Source organism: Mauremys reevesii, linkage group 2 (genome assembly GCF_016161935.1).
Source record: "Mauremys reevesii isolate NIE-2019 linkage group 2, ASM1616193v1, whole genome shotgun sequence".
Lineage (NCBI taxonomy): Eukaryota > Metazoa > Chordata > Testudines > Geoemydidae > Mauremys > Mauremys reevesii.
The window spans coordinates 200,312,144-200,336,365 of NC_052624.1; the positions used below are offsets into that span (position 1 = coordinate 200,312,144).

Genomic DNA, 24,222 nt, shown 5'->3' on the forward strand with positions numbered 1-24,222 from the left:
ACCACCCTTAAGCACTGCAGCTTGTAAGGAGTGGTAGTAATGACTGTACTGCCTTCCAGCCATGCTGGCAAAAATATTTACATAACTGTGTGCTACATATGAGAGAGAACATGTGGGTTTTTTCAGTATTTCTTCAGTCCAGGTGGCCTCACTATTTGAACATGAAAATGACAAATATTCACATGCTGCAGCAGTACCCCAATAATATTAAAGAGACATTAGCCATATTCCAGACCACAAGTTTTACCTACTTTATGGGTGTTCTACTTTGACAGGGAAAATCCTTTATATTCCAGATTCAATATCTAGTAGTTTTACTTATTTAAGTTCACACTTCCATTACCAAGAACATTTTTAAAAAATGTAAAAGTTACAATCACCACCACCCCCACTCTGAGACTCCAGAGCTCAGCTGCTGGAGCCCTGGGGTAGCGGCAGCAGAGCTCCGGGGGTTATTTAAAGGGCCAGGGCTACCACTGCCTCTACTGTCCTGGGCCCTTTACATAGCCGCCGGAGCCCTGCTGTCAGAGCCCTAGGGTAGCAGCGGCAGCTGGGGGCTCCGGCAGCGGTTTAAAGGGCCCGGGGTGGTAGCGGCAGCTGAGCCCTGGGCCCTTTAAACTGCTGCCGGAGCCCCCAGCTGCTGCTGCTACCCCAGCGGGGGAGGGCACTTACTGGTACAGGCCGGGCCGGGCCTGGCTCTGACTCCCCCCATCCCCGCACCTTCCGCCTCAGGCCCCACCCCGTCTGGGAGCCAGAGCCGGCCCCAACCCAGCCCCATACTGGTAAGTCCCTATTTCTACTTTTACCTCTGCCCGCTCCCCTAAGTTCCCTGTGCAGCAGCTGCCCAGTAGGCTAGCAATTGCAGCTGTCCCTCCCACACTCCCACTGCCATGTGCTGCTCCTGCCCTCTGCCTTGGAGCTGCTCCCCAAGACTCCTGCTTGCTGTGCGGGGTGGGAGAGGAGGAAGAGGAGGGCTAATTTCAGGGTGTCCCCCTCCCCACTGCTCCTGCATCCTACTTACCTCATCTTCCATAGAGCAGGGGGGACACACAAGGGAGGGAGCTTGCTGGCAGCAGCTGGTCTCAGCAAGCTCATCTAATTAACAAGGCAGTGTGATTAAAGGGGAAAATGCACATCTCTCTCTCTCACACACACACAATGTGTGTCTCTGTCTGCAATGCTGTCTCCCCTCCCTCCATTCTTGCTGCCTTGTAGAGTGTGAGAGTTAACCCTTGAGGGCTCAGCCAATTGCTAGTTCAACATTTAGCAGTAAGGTATTCCCTGGAAAATATCCCACGCTCTGACTCCTCCACTCAACTAAACTTCACAATCATCACCACCGTGTACCAGTATTAAATTGTTTGTTTAAAACTCATATGGGGTGTGTGTGTGTGTGTGTGTGTGTGTATTTATTTATTTATTTATCTATATCTATATCTATATCTATATCATCTATATCTATATATAAGAGAGAGAGAGAGACTCAGTCTTTTGTCTGGTGAAAAAAAATTCCCTGGAACCTAACCCCCTCATTTACATTAATTCTTATGGGGAAATTGGATTCGCATAACATCGTTTCACTTAAAGTTGCATTCTTCAGGAACATAACTACAAAATTAAGTGAGGAGTTACTGTAACTCATGCATATCCCCAATTTGCACAAGGCTTAAGAAGGCATTACAAACTATGAAATGTAAACTTTTTAAATGAGATCTCTCTCAGTAGATGACAGTGCCAATTCAAGACAACGCACATAAGCATTTGCTCTGGTTCTCTAAGTCACAAGTCTTTGAAACTGAAGTTCTTTCAATTTTATGGCTCTATTTTCAGGGATGCTAAGCACCTGCAACTCCAATCACCATCAGTAAGAGGTGTAAGTGCTCAATGCCTCTGAGTATCCGGGCATTTACTAATTAGACATTTTAAATTGTTTTATCCTACCAATTATTCCCCAAACAAATAAGTTGTTAGAGAACTTTACAGTAACTAGTTAGATTTCAAATGCACTGTACATTTTAAAGTTATAATTGGTATATTACTTGTAAAGAGGTTTCAAGTGCAGTTTTACTCAGAAATGAGACAATAAAAATGATTCTTACAACACATCAGCTCTCTGTAGGCACGAGTCCCATCTGGTAGCTTTACTAGCAAAAGTAACTTTTTTACTTTAAACAAAACCAAACCCCACTCCTGTTAGCACTTTTCTAGCTCATCCATTATCCATAGAATTATTAACTAGTTTCCAGATGCAGCAACTTACGGTACTAGAGGCAATGCAGGAGCCAAAAAAAACAGTTTGGTTTTCAGATCCCAGGATGAACATGCATGTTTGGCAAAGGTTTTTATTTGTAAACTGTGCAAATTTTATATGGAAGTCAATGAAACAAACATGGAAACTCTTGATGTTGTTTTTAGTCACTTTTAAGACTACAGCATACTTTAAGTAAGCAGACAAAATACATTGCAGACATGACAATTTCTCTCCTCTCTCTCATTTCCTAACTTCACTCATCTAAAACCTGAGGTTAAACTGTAGAAAGCATCGTGCTCCACTGCCTGCAATTTCTGATGCCAGTACATCATCCTGAGCTGAGGTGCACATTAAGAATTCTTGGCCACCTTTTCCAGCGGCCATATTTCTACAGCTGTCACAAAGTAAAATTTAAAGATTTCCTTATGCATCTAGGAACCTTAAGAAGTTTCCATGTCTACATGAGACAGTTTTAAAGAGCTTTAGGAGCCTCATGGAAAACACTGAAAGCATCCTAATTTAAAGAAGCAAAAACTTAATTCTGATGTAGGTTTTCTGTAGTTCTCTTATTTCCTACTAACATTATTAAAAGCGTGATTGGTACCTGTTATAACTCAGATGAAATTAAAATCTTTTGTTAGCAGGACAGATTTCAGAAAAAATACAAACCACACCTCTTATGTCACAAACAAAGGAATCCACCTTCCTCTGCTTTAGAATGTACAGGAGTCAAATGAACTCTTTTTTTGTGTTGGTTTTCAAATTTGGAATTAATGTTTTAATGCAACCATTCTTAGCAATACAAACAGAGAAAATATGTCATAGAAATATACTTGCTTACAAAGAGAATGAGGATTCAGCTGCCGTTCAAAGTATTAATAAGCAGCTAAGCAAAATAAAGTTTGTTTTTTATTTCAGAATCATTGGATACTGTCTACTTAAATCACTGAGTCTATTTGAAAGACTTAAAAACAAATTCTGAAACTAAGTCTTTAGAGTAAAGAAAGGAAATACCTGTATCAGACATTTACTGACATCACTAGCGCAGAGAGCCTTATTGCAGCCCATTGACGGTGGAATCCATAATAAGAACAGCAGGATAGTTACTATAGGCACTGTGACGTACTGTGACCTCATGATTTCCTGCAGGCAGTCAATTTCTGGAATCTCCAAGCAGCACTGAAATAAGAAAAAGCAACTGAAAATACTGTATTTGCTGAAGTGGAAGCCAAATCATTTTTGTTTTCCTCATGTAATTCCTTTAAAGCAATGTTAAGGGCTTTGCAGAGTGGAGTGATTTAAATCAAATTAAAAATTGTGAAAAAATGTGAAGTTATGCTGCTGCAACATTAAACTTTATAATAAATTAAAATATAAGCATGTGGGTTTTCTTAATTGCTACTACTGATTAGGGAATCTTATTTGAATGTTATAAATCTGCTGTATGCAAAAAAAAATGTTTTCAAAGTATTAAAATTAAGGGCCTGATCCTGCAAACCCAAAAAACAGCTATGTTACTTTTCTCACACAAATACCCTTACTTAAAGTATGTACAAGGTATGCATAGCATCAAGAGCTACAATTGTATTTTTACTAAAAACTTCTTCATGGCATGAAATCTTTATCCCTTCAAAACAAAATCGCTTCAGTGTTAACAATAAGATGTTTAGACTTTCAATACATTAACAATACACACATGCCAACATTTTAAAAAAAGGAGCCTAAAGTTAGATTCCTAAGCCTGTACCTTAAACACTTGAAGGTGGGATTTTTCAAAAGCACATAAAGGAACTGAAGTCAATGAGACTAAAATTGGAGAACTATAGCTTGGTCAAAGAATTTCAGCTTCCTTCACTTCTGGAAGTTCAGTATATTGGCAGATGATATGGTTTTGCAAATACAACGTGTTTGACTTCATTATTTATGTTATCAAAATAGTTTATGGACCCCAATCATAAACTAGGACCCCATTCTGGTAGACACTGTACAAATACATAACAAGGAGCTTAGAATGAGCTTGTACTGTTCTTATGGTAAAGATGTTAATGAGGCCCTGGATTTGTCTTGTTCAGCATTTATGAACCTTTTAGAAAAAAAAATTCTATGTAAACTAAAATTCTACTAGCAGTTAGGAAACTAATTTAAAAAAACCAAGTAGAACATATCCACTTGAGCAATTTAACACTATAAAATGGGAAGAAATTAAATAAATACCGATATGTAAATAAAATGATTTAAATACAGAATATCATTTAAAATTAATAGTTATTTTTTTTAAATTTAAAAAAAGCATTATTTGTATCCAATCAGAGTTTTTTGGGGGGCTTCCCCTATTCAATCCAGGGGCATATACAAAGAAGAGGATCTTTCACACAATCAAGAGCCATTTACTTTCACTGTTTAGTAGTTCATCAAACATACATAAAGCTTGATGTTTTATCATAAATTATAATCTAGATTTAACAATAAATATCTTAATAAAAAATGGCAGGAACTAAAATAAATATATGGTAAGTAAACGAGTACTTATTTTATAAAGGAAAAGCTCTGATAAATTAGTGAATAAAGATATGTTTTAACACAGCACCAAATTGTTTCAACGCCATCAATCTGGATTTAGTCATTATATATCAAAGGGCTTCTGAATACACAACTGGATAGATGTCACTAATATGAATACACTGCGATGGAGTTATATTAATAATTTAATACAGATGTGTGTTGTGGGGTGAGTGGCTAACAATTTCCATGCTTCACTGCTTATTCTTAGTTGCCACTTACCCTTTCAAATCTACATTTTCACTACATTCCATTCTCTGCTTGCCCTCAAAACTTTCTCACTGGCTGTCTTCATTCCTTACCTACATTCAGTTTCCGCCTGCTACCTATCTCTCTTGTTTAACCTTTCATAATTCAGTTGGCTCATTCCCAGTTACTCACTTTCTAAACTGCACACTACAGCTTGACTTGGAAGGTCAAGTTTAAGTCTGGCTTAACTAACATGAGTTACTCACCTTGTATCTACACTATGAAAGGCAGGCAACACTTTTAGTTGTTTTCAGGTGATCGAATTAGCCAAAGCATGTGCTAATTAAGTCCATCCTAAATGTCCATTTTTTCTAATCTAAACAAAAGAACCAGGACACAGGAGAGAAAAATACCTCTGAAAGGCCCACCATGAGTACTGGTGATTAACTCCCTTTCCCTGCACAAACATCTGGTACTGCTGTCTGAGAGGCTGCTATGGCAGCAAGGGCATAGATCATGCTCTTTGCATGGGTCTGGACCAACACATGATTGGTAGGAATGATGTGGAGAAATGAGGAGCAAGGTACTTGAACTGTAATCTCTTTGGGACAACCTATTTTTTGTTCTGTGTTTGTACAGCACCTAGCAGAGCAGTCCCCTTCACTATCTACATTGCTCTTGCCCTTTGAAATGGCTGGGGTCATGCTGGTCCGTATTTCATATCATTTGATTCCATAAAGAGAAAAAAGACCGAGGTCTCTGTTCCTCAGAGATTCATTTTGTCCTGGGTGGCTAGGTAGTTTTCAAGTGAATGACTGTACAGAAACAACTCACAAATATATCCCATGCCAACTTGATCCCCCAAATAATGTGAAATATGCATAAAAGGTTGAGGGGGGGGTTGGTTTATTTTTTTTGCAATGCAGCCATTTCCCATAAACATTTTTCTACCAACTCATGTGCTAACTGCTCACAAAACACTTTGAACTGACTTAATCCTCCACGCAGAACAGTCTGAGCTCATCCACACACCCTGCCCTGCTAACCAAGTCACCATTTTCCTACCAAAGATGGCCCTGCCACAGGCCTCCCGGCGGCTGGCGACAGGGGGAGAAAACAAGCACAAAATGTTTTATCCCGATACTTTCCCAACCTTCTCTGGGGCAGGGGCGCTGGAACAATGTGTCTGGCGGGGATGCTGCGAGCCACTGCACCAACCTGTAAACCCGCATAGGATGGAAACCACTTCAAGCCAGGGCAGGGGTGCAGTGGCAGCGCCCCCAGCACCCTGCAGGGCGGCGTGGGGGGAGGCAGCCGCACCGGGCAGAGCCAAGAAACAGCAACAACTCTGCGGCCAATCCCCACCCCCCTGTGCCGGCAGCGTGTGCCAGGCGGTGGTTTGGCGCTGGCCGGGCCGGGAGGGTTTCCAAAGCGCCGTTAACAGGCAGCGGTGGCCTCCCCAGCGCAGACTAGCGCCCCACGCCTGGGGGTGTCTAGCCTGGCTACCAAGGGGCGCAGCTCGCTTCGAATCAAAGAGGAGCGAGCCGGAGCGCCTGAAAGAGCCACAGACTCCACGCCCACCGCCCCGCTCCCCCTTCCCGGCACCGGAGCCCCCCGATCTCCTAGCCGGGCAGCCCTCTCTCTGCCCGGCCCCTGGCGCCCCAGTGCCTCGCCCCGCTCGCAGCGGCCCCCCGCCGGCGGCTCTCTTACCCCAAGCCGTCGCGGGCTGGGCACCCCCGTGCCTGGCGCTCCGGCTGCTCGAGAGGCGGCGGCGGCGGCCGCGCTCTGCAGCCCGCGGCTTCCTTCGCCTCGGCCGCACGCAGCGAGGAGGCGGCCCGCGCGTCGCGCCGCTCACACAGGGCCCGGCAGCGCCCCGCCTAGGGGCACCGTCAGGGGACAGGACCCTCCCCCGCTCTGTCCGGCCTGAGGGAGGGGCTGACTCCCCCCCACCCTCACTTGGGGGGAACCAGGGGGCCCCCGCCCGCGAGCATCGCTCTGCCTGGGCCCCCTTGGGCCCATCCGAGGAGGGGAGCCCCAGGGAGGGGACGGGCCTGCTCCACCTTCCTCACCAGCTCCGAACCGGGACCATTTGGCGGGTGAGTGGGCCACAGTTGCCAGACTTTTCACCTCTGCAGCAGACGGGCCCAGCTGGGGCAGCAGCTCCACAGTCGAACACCGGACCGACTCTCTGCATGGTTGGGGTGAACGCCTTGTGCCGCGCTGGGCGCCCCGTCTCAAAAGAGTGACACTGGAATTGGAAAAAGTACAGAGCAGGGCAACAGCAAGGGGTGAGGGTGTGGAACAGCTTTGAGATGAAGAGAGATTAAACAGGCTGAGACTGTTCAGCTCAGAAAAGAGAGGCAGGAGCGGGAGATCATGAATGGTGTGAAAAATGTGAATAGAGAAGAGGGGGTTAGTTATCTGTAACTGGAGGTTCTTCAAGATGTGTGGTCCCTGTTTGCATTCCACCCATGGGTGCGCACGTGTGCCATGCACCCGAGTCCAGAAGTGTTTCTTAGCAGTAACCACAGACCCACATGTGCGTAGTGCATGATCAAAGCTGAGGGTATAATACAGGGGTAGGCAACCTATGGCACGGGTGCCGAAGGCGGCACATAAGTTGATTTTCAGTGGCACTCACACTGCCCAGGTCTTGGCCATGGGTCCAGTGGGCTCTGCATTTTAATTTAATTTTAAATGAAGCTTCTTAAACATTCTGAAACCTTATTTACTTTACATACAACAATAGTTTAGTTATATATTATAAACTTATAGAAAGAGACCTTCTAAAAACGTTAAAATGTATTATTGGCACGCGAAACCTTAAATTAAAGTGAATAAATGAAGACTCGGCACACCACTTCTGAAAGGTTGCCGACCCCTGGTATAATAGGTCGTGTGGGTCGACACCTCTCCAGTGTCCCTCTTATTGTGCAGTCCAGTCCACAGCAGAGGGGATGGAGGGTGGGTATTAGAATACAAATTGGGAACACACAGCTCAAAGAACCTCCAGTTGCAGGTAAGTAATCGCTTTTCCTTCGAGTCATGGTCCCTATATGTATTCCATACATGAGTGATTAGCGAGCAGTGATCCGTGCAGAGGTGGGTGCGAGGATGCAATAGGAAGTGCAATCAGCAGTACAGCTAGGCCCACAACAGTCCGTAGCCGCTAGTTGTGCGATGGCATTGTGGGATGTGGATGGAGTGCCAGGTTGTTGCATGACAGATGTCTTGCCACGAGACGTCAGCGAGGCAGGCTGATGTCGCTGCTTGCGCTTGCATAGAGTGCACTGTGGCTCCATCAGGCGGAGGGGATGGAGTGTATATGTTCAAGGAGAGAGAGACAATGGCGGACCATGGTGCGTGGCTTGCAACGCAAATCTGCAGTAATGGTTGTCAGTGTTGCAAATTGGTCCACCAGAAGAGGGGCCATTGTTATGGATGGAGTTGAACTATGCTTCCAATAAAGTGGATCATCTGTGTAGGTCTGAGCACTGACTTTTCCTTGCTGATGCAAATACCTATAGACCCCAGGAAAGTGCAGAGGGCGAGGATGGCAGAGGTCAGTTCTTGTTGGGATAGAATGACAAGGAGCCAGTTGTCTAAATAGGGGTATACCGAGTAGGCAAGGTGGTGTATTCGTGCTGCTACTGTGGCGAAAAGCTTCATGAAGACTTGTGGAGCCATGGCTATGCCAAAAGGGAGAACCTGGAATTGGTAGTGGTGTGTCCCACCTGAAAACCCAGAAATTTCCACCGGGCTGGGTGAATGACCAAATGGAAGTAGGCATCCTTCATGTCAAGACCGTGAGCCAAGCCCCCTGGGGGAGAGATGGGATAATTGATGCCAGTGTCACTGTGCGGAATTTGGATTTTCTGATAAAGGTGCTCAGCAGCCGAAGGACAAGAAAGAGGCAGCACCATCCGCCTTTCTTCGGGATGAGGAAGTATGGGGAGTAGAAGTCTTAGCCCATGTTAGGAGGTGGGATCTGCTTTATGGCTCCCTTTAGGAGAAGAGAGTCCGCTTCTTGTTGAGGAATGCATTGAAGGGAAGGGTCCCTGGGGGTATCCAGAGGTGGGGGGCTGATGCGGGAGAAATGAGAGAAATTCTATGGAGTATCCATGGTAGATGATCTCCAGTACCCAACAGCCCCAATTGTTGGCAAATAGGCCAAAATAGTCCCCAAAGACAACATGAGGATCTGCAGGTGGCAGCGGGGGAGGTTCGCGGGTCTTGACCATCACATCAAAGCTGAGGCTGCTGGTGGAAGAGGGTGGAGGAGGTGGTCATGGCAGAGGCGGGAAGCAAGGTCACTGAGAGCAGTGCTGCCTACGTGGGGCCTCCTGCTGGCATTGGTAGTAGGCTGGGTAGGGTGCATGCGGGCATGGACGGAACTGCTACCATTGTTCTCTGCATCGCAGGACCAAGGTATATATCCCTAGGAACTGTAGCATGGCCCTGGAGTCTTTCAAGAATGAAGGGACTAGTCTGTCTTGCTCTGAAACAGTTTGTACTCGCCAAAGGGGAGGTCCTCGATTGTACTTTGGACCTCTCTTGGGAAGCCAGATGACTGGAGCCACAAATCCTGGCACATGACAACCCCAGTTGTGTGAGAGCAAGAGGATGTGTCAGCCACATCTACAGCTGCCTGGAGGCCCACTTGGGCAACCAGGTGCCCCTCGTCTTCCAGCACCTGATATTGGTGCTGTTGGTCTGGTGTCAGTTTGTCCCAGAACTCTGCTAGCTTAGCGTAGTTATTAAAATCATACTTGTCTAGCAGAGCCTGATAGTTTGCAATCCAGAACTGTAGTACTGCTGAGGAATATACTTTCCTCCTCAACAGATCCATGCACTTTGCTGCCTGGTCTGGAGGGGCTGACTTCTATGTTTGCTGGCATGCCTGCTCAGCTGCCACATGCAAAAAAGAAAATCCACCCTTTTAATAGGTACAAAATATCTCCACCCTGCCCACTAACGTGTGGGGACACAGAAGGCAGGGGTGTGCCACACTGCTCACGCTGGGTGAAGGATGACTTCATTAATAGGTAGTGCCACCCTTGAGAGCCCCTGAGGTTGGAGAATGTCCAGGAGCTGGTGTTGCTTGTCCTGAACCTCCTCCAATGGGATGCCCAGGTTTGCTGCTACCCTCTGGAGCAAGTCATGATATTGCCGGTAGTCATCCTGTGAAAAAGGGAGAGAGGAATAAGTGCCTCATTCAGTGAAGAGGAAGCAGCCATAGGGACTGGCGGAGCCAGCAGCACCGGCTGAACATCTGCCTCTTCCTCAGACAGTGGCGGTAGAGGAGCCGGGCAGTCGTAATAGGATGCCTGGCAGAGTGGGTAGCGTTGGTGGTAGGAGTCCCAGGGTTTCCAGTACAGCCCAGGGGAAGGATCCTGTGGTTGCGGTGGGCCCCACGGGTACTGGTACTAGACCCTCGCTGCTGGATCATATTCCAGTGGATAAGGTGGTCAGGAACGTGAGTTGGAACTGTGGTGTGACATTGGAGAGAATGAGGGTTCTGGATCTGAAAACTCAGACTCCAAAGGACAGTTCTGGCACCTGGGGAACTGGCGGTACAGGCGGGCTGTGGTGTGGCCCCAGTAGGAGCCTGTCTGGCAGCAGTAGAAGTGGTTTGTCCTCTGGAGTGGTGATCTCTTGGGTGAAAAGGGGTCCAGAGAGGAGCAGAGAGGGTGGGTACAGGAGTATCAGCTCCTCTGCCGAAATGAGGGGCTCAAAGCAGCTGGAAGTCCTTGGAGTGCCTGTGGAGATGCCAGAGGATCCCATGGCATCTGTTGGGCTGACTTGTCTGAGCAGCATAGCAGTGGTGACGGGATGGGTGGTGTGTGTGCCGGTGAGCACTCTGGATGCACAGGTACTGGAGTTCCAGCGGATTGCTTTTGTGGTAAGCTTTATCTTCCAGTCGGGAAAGCTTGGGCGCTGATCTGGCTAGATCTGCGAGCGACATCTCAGCCGACCTGGCGTGGCTTGGGGAAGAAACGCTGCACGTGGGAGCAGTCTGCTGCAGGGATCTGCTCTTGTGCCTGTGAGACTGCTTCTTACTCTCATGTCTGGGCTTGTCCTTCACCGTTGGTACTGCCGAATCTGGGGCATGCAAAGTGCTTGGAGGGATGCTCACCACTGGTGACAGCTGCTGAACACAGGGGTCCGACAGTCCCGGATTCAAGTGTGGACATGGTCTCATTGCCTCCTCCATTAGAAATTTACACTAGAGGAGCTCCTGAGCTTCCCAGGTTCGGTGGAAGGAAGGTCTTGTCGAGGCAGTAAAGACATTTCTGGTCTCGTTGCTCATGAGCACGGGCAGGAGAGAGAGTTTTAAATCCTGAAATGCAGAGCATCGTCTCCTCGGAGGACTGGGACGGTTCCCAAACAGGGGGGAAACTATCACCAACTCAACTACCTACTCTTCAACTACTATCTATATACAACTGTCTTCAAGGATGGACAAACTCACTGTCTTAGTCAAAATTAAGAATGTGAAGGAACAGGGGATTCCAAGTCAGGCAATGCAGCAGTAAGAGGGAACTGGAGAGGCATTGACCTGTACAACCTATTATACCCTTGGCTGCAAGCATGAGGGGATGCACTATGCATGTGCAAGTCTACAGACACTTCTAAGAAACACTTCTAGACTCAGGCACATGGTGTACATGTGCATCCACGTATAATATACACATAGGGACCATCACTCAAAGTGTTATTTATCCCTTCATGTAACACATGAACCAGGAGTCACCCCATGAAATTAATAAGCAGCAGGTTTAAAACAAACAAACACGAAATACTTTGTCACACAGGGCACAGTCAACCTATGGAACTCATTACCAGGGGATGTTCTAAAGGCCAGAAGTATAATTAGGTTAAAAAAATAATTGGACATATTCATGGAGGATTGGTCCATCAATGGCTATTAGCCAGGATGCAACCCCATGCTCTAGGTCAGGTGGGCAAACTTTTTGGCCCGAGGGTAAGGAAGGCTGTGCCCCCCAAACAGGCTGGCCCCCACCCCTTATCTGACCCTTTCACTTTCCAACCCTGACTGCCCCCGTCAGAACCCCCTGCCCATCCAACCCCCCCCCCCTTGTCCCCTGACTGCCCACTCCTGGGACCCCTGCCCCTAACTGTCCACCCCCTGCCCCCAGTCCACTGACTGCCCTGACCCCTATCCACACCCAGACCCCCTATCCAATCCCTCCTGTTCCCCGTCCTTTGCCCCATCCAACTGCTCCCTGTCCCCTGACTGCCCTCCCAGGACTCTCTACAGCATGTCTGGAGCCACACCTCCCAGCCAGAACCAGACACACTTCCACGCTGCCCTGCATGAGTATGCAGCCCGCATGGCGGTGTAGCTGCAGGGGAAGGGGGAACAGCAGGGGAGGGGCTGGGGGCTCAGCGGCCAGGCAGGACGTTCCCATGGGACAGATGTGGCCCGCGGGCTGTAGTTTGCTCGCCTCTGCTCTAGGTTTTCCTAAACCTCTGACTGCCAGAAGCTGAGACTGGGGGACAGGATGGACCACTTGATAAATTGCACTGTTCTGTTCACTCCCTCTGAAGCATCTGGCACCAGCCATTGTTGGAAAACAGGATACTGGGCTAGATGGACCCAGTATGGCCGTTCTTATGTTCTGAACCATTTGGTGGAAAAGAGGGAAGTGGGGACAAAACATCTCCAGACAATAGAGTAACATTTTGCACTGGGTTCCTACAGTTCTGCTTCTTATACTATTGCATCCTCACATAGGTTTAAACTGGTGTGGACATATGGGAAGGGAGGAGACTTTGAAGCTTACAGTGCAGGTGGCTTGTGTAGGCTGTGGAAGAATGACATTTTAATTGCTGATGTTCGGGGTGGATTTGATTTAAATCACTAGTCAGGAAGACTCTATTTAATCATGGATTTCTACATAAAACGGGCATTCTTGTTGGTTGGTATAACCTTAATACATATTCTTCACAACTCAGAGATAGATGTCAGTTTCATTTTTAGAAGGTACACACTATACATTTTTAAAGTGATTTATTTTGAAAACTTTTCAGATTAGTGTTACAGCTATATCAGAAAATGAATGATGGTTTGGTTATTTCATTTACCAAAGGTAACTGAAGCAGATATTTATGAAGTCATCAGGGGGTGAACTATATCCCATTCAAGAAGTGAATCATTACTATTTGGAGGATTTTCTTGCCATGCTGCGTTAGGAGGAGAACACCACCAGACAGACATTTAAATTGTTTTATTTAACTAAAACAATGTCGTTATGTATTCTGGATTTTTTTCTTCAACAGTAAACATATTTTAACAAAACAGTCTTATGATTTTTTAATTTAGTTAAACATTCAAGTCTTAAAATCAGGTTTGTTTTTGTTAAAATTGTTTTTAACTAAAATAATTAAATGAAATATTTTTTTAAAAACAAATTAAATCAAATGTCAGCCAGGTCAACATGCAAAACTTAAAATATTGGCTTCTGCAGCTAACTCAGTCATCTTTACCTTCATTTTCCTGTTTGTTCATAATCTGGAAAAGAAAACCAAGCTTTCCTGCTTTTTCAGGTCACAAACGATTTCTCAATTTGGAATGAATTAGTCTAAAAAAAGAAAATATTATTTCTATACCAGCAGAAGAAGCTACTGCTGTTAAAAGTGAGATTATCACTTCAACAGTTTCTGAATCCAAGTGCTTAAGTGACTTCCACCAGTTCACTGGTGTGACTTTCTTTAAAACATCATCAGCAAACATATATTTCTTGAATGGTTCTTATTCCCAAACTGGGTCTCTTTTAAGGCCTGCTGCCATTATAGGTTTTCCCTTCTAGGAAGAGAATGGTATGGTAGATCTTAAATCAAGGAAGGCTACACTCAGAAAGACTTCAAGACTTCTGGAATATGCTGCTCAGTTTCACTTTTGTTTCTACTTCCCGGTCAGCACATCCCTCAGCCTGCACCGCTTCCCACAGCCCCCATTGGCCTGGAGCGGTGAACCGTGGCCAGTGGGAGCCGCAATCAGCTGCACCTGTGGATGCAGCAGGTAAACAAACTGGCCCGGGCTGCCACAGTGCTTACCAGGGCGCTTACCATGGCAAGCCACGTGCCAAAGGTTGCTGATCCCTGCATTAGAGGTTTAACCTGCTACACATGTGACTGTTAGGTGCCAGGGTGACATACTTGATCCCTAGGATAAAAAAATTGGGAATTTGGGGTAAGACATCTTCCTGAAGAAGTCTGACTACAATCTATGAAATAAGGCCTTTTCCACTACCATGAATGGTGGTTATTTTCAGCCTGATTATTTTTTAAACCACACCAACACTCTTAATGGGGTATGTGGTAAGACGTATATAAGAAATCCTTGTACGATGGATTAGAAGGCAATCTAGAGAAACTCAACAACTGGAACAAAACCTGGGAGAGCTGAGCATTCACTAGAGAGCTTGATGGCCAACAGCCCTTATTTGTTACAAGGAACTGCAACACTAGAGGACACAATCCTTTCCTCAGGATAATTGCATTTCTGCTTAACCCATCCACAAGAAAATGTACCTTTTATGTGCAGTGGGAAACTGAGGACAATAAGTCTTCTCTCTTTTAAAAGGAACAGCAGATCAGAGTTAAGAGGAGTTTCTGGCTTCTGGTCCTCTAACCAGTTTAAATAAGTTACTAAAAGCACTGGACTGGATGTGTTCTGCCTGGTAATACCTCTAGGATGCAAACATCTTATAGCTCTTACAACATTTACATGGAATGTGAGGTCTGAATGGGACTTTTTTCCATGAGCCATGCTTCTTCCTTTGCGTGCCCTAGACCAGACAGGTTATTGTTACTATTACCCATTGGACAATGGATAGCAAAGCCTCTTAAACTTGAGTCCTGGAGAGGAAGCCACATAACCATTTGATGTTCAGCAAGTTTATAATACATGCCATGGTGAAATCTTGGCCCTAGTGACTTCAATAGAGCCAGGATTTCACCACCCATAGTTTTAAGTTACTCGTTATTGTTCTAATAGATTGTTACTTTCTTGATCTTTGTGAACGTAAATGCAAGTTGAAAAAGGGTAGGTGTATAGTGTGGAAGTTTAAAATTATTTAATTACTTTTTGTAGTTGGCACAAAGTGTAGCCCTATTCTGTTTGAGTTCGTGTCTTGTCCTGGAATGGGCCTAAGTTAAGACCTACACAACTGAGTCCCTGATATTATGTCAGTCTGTTCAGTTTGTTTTTTCATCATCTGAAAACAAGTACATTCTGCATTCATACAGGCACATGGCATAATATTGTGTATTTCACCAAATAACTAAACAGCTCCTGTAAGTTCTACCCTCCATACTTATAACAGCTTTCCAACTAGCCAGTTTCTCTCAGATAAACTCTTTTTTAGAAGGCAATACTTTCAAATGTAATCTCAGTTGCAGATATCAGATCCAAAGTATTCTTGAATATTTCCCGCACTAGATAGTACAAAAATATTTTCACAACTATCTGTAACCTCCTACCAATAAAAACTTCATTACCCCACACATTAATAGTGCTAATGATTATAAAAGTGTTAAATGTCATAACACAGGGAAGTTTTTCTATAGTTTCTATAGTTTTTCTGTTATTTCTGCTCTCAACCCTTACATGACTATGATAGTGATAAAAACTGACCTGATCATCAGCTGTTCATAAACTACTGCAAAGGTGTATATAAAAAGTATATATATTTATACACATACACACACACACACACTTTCTCTCTGGACCCTTTCACTATCAAATTCTAAATCAATTCTTATCACATTTTAAAATATTTTTGTTAAATAGTATCTAAAGCTTCAAGATTTAATTTCAGTAAAAAAAATCCAAGCATTTGTTAACATGACCAATAAAATTTATTAAACATATTTACAACTATTTACATATCCTTCCATAGGTAAATATTAAAATAGACAATGTACAATTTAAGAATTTTCATTCAAAGGCATTTTGTTGGGAAAAAAATAGGCTCTATTGTGAGACCACCATATAAGAGCAAAAGGTGTTTTAGTTTAAACAAAAATATTTTTGTCATAGTAAGTCACAGGTATGGCATTACAATAGCAGACTAATATGAAATGTGGTTTTGTAAATATTACAATTATTTAGGTATCAGTTACTGAAGTAAAGGAGTTAAGTTGAGTGAAGCATGCAACACCATTCAGTTTCAAATCTTTTACAGTTATGGTGATGAAACAAGCAGCTAACTCAAACACATACCTTACTAAAAGAACTGCCAACCAGAAATACACTACACTTAATAAAAACTACAACTTTGGTCCAATAAAACATTAGACAAAACAGTTTTACAGTTAAAATATCTATTTTTGTACATTTTCAACATTAATTACAAGACTATTTACATTTTCACAATATGTATAAAATAAGTTATTTAAAAATGACAACAATATTACATCTTTTCCAAAAGAAAACTGTACAAATTTACAAATATAATAAAATGAACAGACTTTTTTCCTTCCAAATCTTGTATTTCTTCCACAGACTGTCATTGTTTTTCTGTGGGAGTTCAACTGTTACTGAAGTTTCATAATACAAAGCTTTAAAGCAGGCTTTATTAAATATCAAATGCTTTTCAGTGGTTATGTAACTCGTTAACAACTTCCAGCGCTGTTAACTCACTGTATCTTGTCATCTTTTCAATGAATATGCTCTAAAGTTGTAGTTAACTTTTAAAATATAAATAATGGCATTTATTGGGAAACTGCTTTTTGGAACTACCATCCAATATAATTGTCATTTATCACTAAATGAAACAGTATTTACTATCATCCATTTACCATATTTAACAAGCCTTTGTGAACTATTTGTCTGAAAGAATACCTCGATTATTGGGCAAGGAGATATTCCACAGAATTAAGTGCTATACCTCAAGAGATGCATACATTTCTGCTCATTGCTGTCCATTTCTCTCAGGCTGTCTCCATTGAAAGAGACAGCCAGCTGTCATATAGGTGTCAATTCAAAATCATCATTAACATCAACAAGAGGAACATAAAACTCCTGAATTTCATAAATGCTGATAGATTTGTACGTAGCAGGATCAAGTTCTTGTAGTTTAAGCTGCCATTCCAGTCTCTGTACAGCATTTAAAGCTGCTGCTTCATGCTGTTGCCTCATCAAAAGGCATGTCTATTCAAAATGAAAAATTAGGTTAATGTTTTCAAATATTTAAAACAAACATTTTAAAAAGAAAATTGCATTTAAGTAACACCAGAGACCTTTAAAGGGAACTTTAGAAAGCTGAAATACATATCTAATATAATATTTACTTGGCTTAATTATATATGGATAGTTAATTAAAACTAACGAAACAGATTCTTCCACCAAATAATTTCTTTACATATCAACATAACAGTAAGCTGCTCAAGATTATGATTTTTTTCTTTTAAATGCACCTTACATTACTATAATAATTTATGGTATTGCACTCAAAAAAGTTTACCATGCTTATTCATCTCATCTTTGTAGTTTCATTTGTAGTCTAATTTTTTGGCTTTGAAAGGACAAATGCAGATACATACCTTTAATTTGTCAAATTTATCATCTACATCTTGTAGCCATGACATGAACTGCCTTGCATTAAATCGATCCCTAACTGATGTTTTATTGTCATCCGCCTAGAAAAGAAGCACATTAGAAACAGTTTTTCAAATAATGAAGTAATGCAAGTTGTTAACCATTACTTACTCCTGTTACAATACTGGAGAATAAGGGGTTAAAAAGAAGTTCTGGGCACAGATGGCCATGTCCTGTTACACCTGCAAAGTCTGCACAAGCGAGAGATGGAGTTTAAAAAGGGAAGCAGACAGTGGAAGAGAGCAGACCTCTGCTCTGAGCAAGTATGGCCAAGGAACTCTTGTTGCCGGAGACATGGCAAAACAGCCCTGACAAAGCCTGCAAAGAAGAGATTGGTGACTCATTACAAAGGCCAGAAACTTTATTTGTGGTTCTTAAATTTACCCCATGGGGAAAAAGGGGACTTAGGTAGGAAGTGATCTCGGGAGGCAGCTGCTTAGCACCCCAAATGGCAGAACTTAACTGCCCACCATTGGGCCCTGGATCAGACCCGGTGCTCCCCTACCAACTCCAAAAGATATGACAACAGGGACCTTTACCTCAGTGGAAAATCCACAATGGGAAGAACCGGGCTGATCAAGAACCCAGATCCCCCAGTCCCCAAACTAAGGTGAAAGCCCTGAAGCCCTTGCAGGTGCTGAAAGACTTCTCTGTGATTGGACTTTCTTTTTGTATACCCCAAAAGGGGTGGACTGGGACATGTGGCCCTCTGGGGGGTGGGGGAGGCTGATCCACAAAAGGAGGGACAGACCCACAAGACAGAACTATAACTGTAAAGGGGGGGATGTCAGGGAAGAAGACAACCTGCCACACCCATGCCTGACCACTAGGTGGCACTGGTGGCAAGCATCGCCCTGTTCATGGAAGGCTCATAATGTGTAAGCATATTCAGAACCATGACAGCAGCAAACTTTAGTGTCATTCCACACATAATTAAATATGCAGAGTAGTCTCAGAGTTTACTGCTTATTTTTAACAAATGTTGTACATTGAGAATGAAAACTTGGGAAACCATAGTCATAGGCGGCAGGTTTGTATAATTTTTGGTGGGGCCCAAAATGGTGGTGCCCCCCCACTCCCGCCCCGTAAGCCGATATAAAATGAAGCTACAACGCGTCAGTGCCACAAGATTACAAGGGTCAATTAAAAGTGGAAAGTCAGAAGCAGCACTTGCCTACTTCAATATACAGTATTATATTTTGTTGCACCTGTTGTGATGGAGTGGGAATGTTCTTAATATTTTCTCTGAATACTGTGTGGGTGCCTCAGTTTCCCCTGCAAGATGCCAACTGAAGGTGTTGGGGACAAAGAGATCAGGTGGCCTCCTTGTCCGGAAGAGAGACAGAGGCCAGAGGAGGGAGTGTCAGTTTGGAGCTGGCTGGGGAAATGGGGAGAGACCCAGAACTTGGTTCTGGGCTCCCCACCCCCCAAGATGGACCTGACAGAGGGGTTCTGTTTTCTGTACCAACAAGCTCTGTTTAAACCGTGTTCCCGTCATCTAATAAACCTTCTGTTTTACTGTCTGGCTGAGAGTCACATCTGACTGCAGAGTTGGGGTGCAGGGACCTCTGGTTGCCCCAGGACCCGCCTGGGCAGACTCGCTGTGGAAAGTGCATGATGTGGAAGGGCATGCTGAATGCTCCGAGGTCAGACCCAGGAAGGTGTAAGCTTCTTGCCCTGGAGACAGTATGCTCCGAGAGAGGAGGCTCCCCCAGAGTCCTGACTGGCTTTGTATGGAGTTGTTCCAAAGCATCACAGCATCCCCTTCCACACCGTGCACTTTCCAGAAGTCCGCACAGGCACTGACCTCCTCTGGCCTTTGTCTCTTTTCCAGGCATTAGGAGGCCACCCGATCTCCCTGTTCTCCAACACCTTCAGTTGGCACCTTGCAGGAGAGTGGCCGAGGCCATCAGTTACCAGGAGACACGGTTTCAGCCATTCTCTGTGCAGACAGCTCACACTGTCCCTCTAGGGCTCTACAACAATCACACCCCCTTATCCCACCATCTAGATCCTTGAGAAATGCAGAGAGGAAACTGAGGCACCCACACAGTATTCAGAGAAAACATTAAGAACATTCCCACTTTGTAACACCTGTATACGACTAGTTATATACTTTAAAGGGGTGTAAAATAGTCAAGTATCGTGCTAAACAAAATGATACTCCAAACTGACCACCACATTTAAGTTGCACGTTTTCCCCCTCAGGTGAGGGCTCTGGGGTTGGGCTGGGGATGAGGGGTTCACAGTGCAGGACGGTGCTCAGGGTTGGGGTGCTGGGGGTGCAGGGACTGGGTGGGGCAGGGCTCCCCCCCGCAGCACACTCACTCTGCACCACAGTCACTGCATATGCTCCTAGGGACGCTCTCAGGTCCAGAAAGCCCACTCGCCTCCCCTGTGGTGGGTACCGGGTGTCACGGAGTCCCTGGGCGCTGCTCTGGAACTGCTCCTCACAAAGCCAGTCAGGACTTTGGGGAGCCTCCTCCCCCTTGGAGCAGACTTTTTCAGGGCAAGAAGCTCACACGGCTTCACCTCCTGGGTCTCTCCTTGGAGCATTCAGCATCCTCTGCCCCTCTGTGCCCTTCCCACAGTGAGCCCGCCCCGGCGGGGTCCTGGGGAAGCCACAGGGTCCTGCCCCCCCACTTTGCAGTCAGATGTGACTCTCAGCCAGCCAGTAACACAGAGGTTTATTCGATGACAGGAACAGGGTCTAAAACAGAGCTTGTAGGTACAGTGAACTGGACCCCTCGGCCGGGTCCATTCTGGGGGCAGTGAGCCAGACCCCCCTTGTCTGCACTTCACGCCTGGTCCCCAGCCAGCTCCAGACTCCCAAACCCCCTCCAGCCCCCACTCCTCTCTGCTCAGTTCCTTTCCTGGGCGAGGAGGTCACCTGATCTCTTTGTCTCCAACACCTTCAGCTGGCACCTTTGCAGGGGGGGGGGCCAGGCCATCAGTTGCCTGGAGACAGGGTGTCGGCCATTCTCTGTGCAGACAGCATCACACTGGCCCTCTAGGGCTTTACAACAATCATACCCCCTTATCCCACCATCTAGAGCCTTAAGAAATGCATTGGGGAAACTGAGGCACACAGACAGTATTCAGAGAAAACATTAAGCACATTCCCACTTCGTAACACCTGTATACGACCAGTTACATACTTTGAAGGGTGTAAAATAATCAAATATTGTGCTAAATACAAATGATACTCCAAACTGACCACCAAATTTAAGTTGCATGTTTTTCCCCTCAGGTGAGGGTTCTGGGGTGGGGCTGGGGATGAGGGGTTCACAGTGCAGGAGCGTGCTTGGTGCTGGGGGTGCAGGCTTTGGGGTGGGGCAGGGCTGAGGATGAGGAACTTGGGGTGCAGACAGGCTGCCCCAGGGCTAGGGCCAGAGAGGACTCCCCATCACCACCACTGGCAGCAGCAAGCTCTAGGGGAGGGACCCCTCCTCTCCCCCCATGCTCCCCACAGCACACTCACTCTGCACCACAGTCACTGCACATGCTCCTAGGGCCCCTCTCAGGTCCAGAAAGCTCACTCACCTCCCCTATGATGGGTACTGGGTGGGGGGGGGTTGCCATCACTGGTGGCCTTCCATGTTGCTGCCCCTCACCATAACTTCACTGTGGATGGGGCTGCCCCTTGCCCAGTATGGGGCAGAAGTGGGGTCTGCAGGGTGGCGGCTATGGGGTGGGGGAGCAGGGTGTCATAAAATTCACCCAAGCCCCAGCTGCTCAGGTCTAGGAAGCCTCCCTCTCCCATCCCTCCTGTGGCGGGTGGGTTGGTGGGCGCTGGGGGAGAAGGCATTGCCTTCACATGTGGCTTCCTGCCTCCCCTGTGCAGCCTGCTGCGCCTCACTGGGGGTAGGGGATGGGGGGGGCTTCCCCGTCCCCAGCGCGGGGCAGGAGTGGAGGGGCTGCAGGGTGGTGGCTGGGACGGACGGACAGGGAGGGCAAGTTGTCACAAAATACACCCAAGCCCCAGCTGCTCAGGTAGGTCTATGAACCCCCTCCCCCATCTGCCCTGTGGTGGGTGGGTGCTGGAGGGGAGGGGCACTGCCTTCACATATGGCTTCCTGCCTCCCTGACCCCTGCTGCAGCCTGCTGCCCCTCACCATAGCTTCACTGGGGGACGGTGGGAGGGGGTGGGGCTGCCCCCCCTTCCCCAGCGTTGGGCAGGAGTGGGGGCTGGGCCTCAGGCAGGGGGGAATCATAGGGTCAAACACTCACGGAAGCCCCAGCAGCTGCTAAGGTGAGTGATGTCCGTCTCCTGGCCGGAAGTCCCCTTCGCGTCACCTCCAGGTAGGGGGAGGGGAGGGCTGCCAAGCACGGCACGGCCCCCTCCACTCCCCTCCCCCTCCTGAGGTGCTACAGCACCAGCAGCTTGCACTGTTGTTATGCTGTAGCCCTTAGGCGGCGGCAGCAGCAAGGGAGAGAGACGCGCGCTGCGCGCTCTTTACGTTCAGGCAGGGAAGCTCCGGGGTGGGGGTGGGTGGGGGGAAGCTCCAGCCCTGGCGGCGGCGGGGGGGGGGTGAGAGGCGCGGGCAGGAGGGGCGCTCCAAGCAGGGGAGAAACCTAGCTCCAAATATTGGTGGAGCAGAGCCCCTGACTGTGAATATTCCTGGGGCTTTAGCCCCAGGAGCCCATATAAGTTGGCGCCCATGACCATGGTATGCTTTTACGAAGACAGTCTTTCAGTTGGCAGTGTCAAAGATCTTCACATTTGCAACTATAAATTTTTATGACAAAGAAGAGTATAGTTAATAGAATAAGGTATATAAACACTAAACAACTGAACAAAAACCAAAAGAAAAAACATCACCACTGTACTCCTTCAGTGAAAGACTATACCGCTATACTTCAAAAATTCCTCAGGGAACAAGCAGATATTTTACAATACAAAACTGCCACACTCTTTCACCAGGTACTAGACTATTGAAGAGTATTTTAAAGTATCACAAATCTCTTAAAACATTGAATGAAATTAAAACATTAAACACTATACAAGTTTTTTTCTTATGTAAATATTGTTCTGATATATGCTTCTGCTTCATTTCTTATACCACACTGGAATCCCCGCCCCCACCCATCCCTTAAAAACAAAAAACAAAAAGAAACAAACAAAACCCCCTAAAACTTATGGTAGCAACCATAATAGCAAATAATCTAAATAGATTATATGAAATACTGGATCAGGTCTTTAGTCTATGAGTCTAGTATCCTACTCCAGTAATTATGGAAAGAAGGCAACAAGCCCCTATAATAAACCTAGTTAATTGTGCAATGCTGTCTAGGGAGAAGAAATCCCTCCTCAGCTGTAGAGGCGAATAGTTTATGCCCTAAAACATGAGATCTGATCTTTACCATGGCTTGTTTAACTACAAATATGGCTAATGACTTTAAAATTATTTGGTGAATTTTACTGTTCATAAAAGTGAGGGATTTTCACTTTTCAAATAACTAATTATTGCCATACACAGGGCAGGAAGGTATCGTATGAGTTTCTCCACAAAGCTTTTCCAGTTAGCATTTGTGCAAAATCGCACCATTATCCATGCTCCAGACACCCAGGAAGTCAAAGGAAGTTTTGCCATTGATTTCAATGGTAACAGGATATTACCCAATATCTTCTCTCAAGTCAGACGTAAAAGTACTTATCAAAGATAAGTAATAGGAAAATCATCTAACTGGATGCTCTGAAATCCTAAAACAAGTCTCCTCTTACCTGAGAGTCCAGGGGCACATTATATACTTCAGCATCCAGCAGTACGGTGCAGGCACTGAATGGTAACGTCTGATTAGCTAAAGTTCTTGCAGCTCGATAATGGACACGCAGAACTTCTTGTTCGTTGGATACAATAAGCTTTTCCTAATTGGATAAAAATATTAACATATAGCTGAATACTTCATAAATTGTCATTTGAATTTGCATTTGTAAAAATATTTGCACACCAAAATTCTTTTCAGGCTTTTTTTTTTTTTATTTTTTTTTTGAGGCCTTTAGTGAGAAAATGCAACATTCCCCTATTTTTCTACCTTGATAACATTTACATTCTGTCATTTTGAATGTCATGAGATTTCTAAAGAAAAATAAAATAACTTTTGTGAACTTTCATTCTAGAAATTTCATTAGAAACCTAAAGGTGTGGCTCTACTTGATGATGCCACTGAATTAAATTGAAACCTCTGAAAGTATAATTTAAAATAGAAGCAATATGCCCTATTATAATAAATGGGATCCTCAATAACTTTTGTGTTTTATGAGGGCCTAAAAAAATGTTCTGGTCTACTTTTAAAATTGTTTTTGACAGTATTTGCTCTCTATTTTTAGGCTTGAACAATAAGGGTCCGAGTAAAATCTTTTATTGTTTAGTCTTGAGTACTCTCTTTCTATTTAATGACTAAGTTCAGAATTACCGTAATGTGGTCTGCTTGAATTTCAAATGTTTATCTCATCTGACTCAGATAATGAAAATAGACATGCGTCAGTCTGTACTGCTTTGGATTGTTATCGAGCAGAACCTGTCATCAGCATGTATGCATGTCCCCTGGAATGGTGGTTGAAGCATGAAGGGACAAACGAATCTTTAGTATA

At 45.2% G+C, this 24,222-nt stretch overlaps 2 protein-coding genes and 1 long non-coding RNA gene across 5 annotated transcripts in view; 1 reads left to right on the forward strand and 2 right to left on the reverse strand.

Moving 5' to 3' along the window:
* Nucleotides 1-3,307, forward strand: part of LOC120397187 — a 59,384-nt gene extending 56,077 nt beyond the window's left edge. The window contains exon 3 of the long non-coding RNA XR_005593704.1: nucleotides 3,170-3,307. This is a non-coding gene — a long non-coding RNA (uncharacterized LOC120397187). The remainder of the gene's footprint in view (nucleotides 1-3,169) is intronic.
* Nucleotides 1-3,420, reverse strand: part of TWSG1 (twisted gastrulation BMP signaling modulator 1) — a 42,496-nt gene extending 39,076 nt beyond the window's left edge. Inside the window, exon 1 of the mRNA XM_039522803.1 lies at nucleotides 3,266-3,420. Coding sequence (XP_039378737.1) covers nucleotides 3,266-3,388 — 123 coding nt within the window. The 5' untranslated portion in view covers nucleotides 3,389-3,420. The remainder of the gene's footprint in view (nucleotides 1-3,265) is intronic.
* A 12,447-nt stretch (nucleotides 3,421-15,867) lies between these two features.
* ANKRD12 (ankyrin repeat domain 12) overlaps nucleotides 15,868-24,222 on the reverse strand; it is a 126,008-nt gene continuing 117,653 nt past the window's right edge. For all 3 annotated transcript variants that reach the window (XM_039521486.1, XM_039521485.1, XM_039521487.1), the window contains 3 exons: nucleotides 23,353-23,496; nucleotides 17,573-17,668; nucleotides 15,868-17,180 (listed from right to left, as the gene is read on the reverse strand). In XM_039521486.1, coding sequence (XP_039377420.1) covers nucleotides 16,995-17,180; nucleotides 17,573-17,668; nucleotides 23,353-23,496 — 426 coding nt within the window. In that variant the 3' untranslated portion in view covers nucleotides 15,868-16,994. The remainder of the gene's footprint in view (nucleotides 17,181-17,572; nucleotides 17,669-23,352; nucleotides 23,497-24,222) is intronic.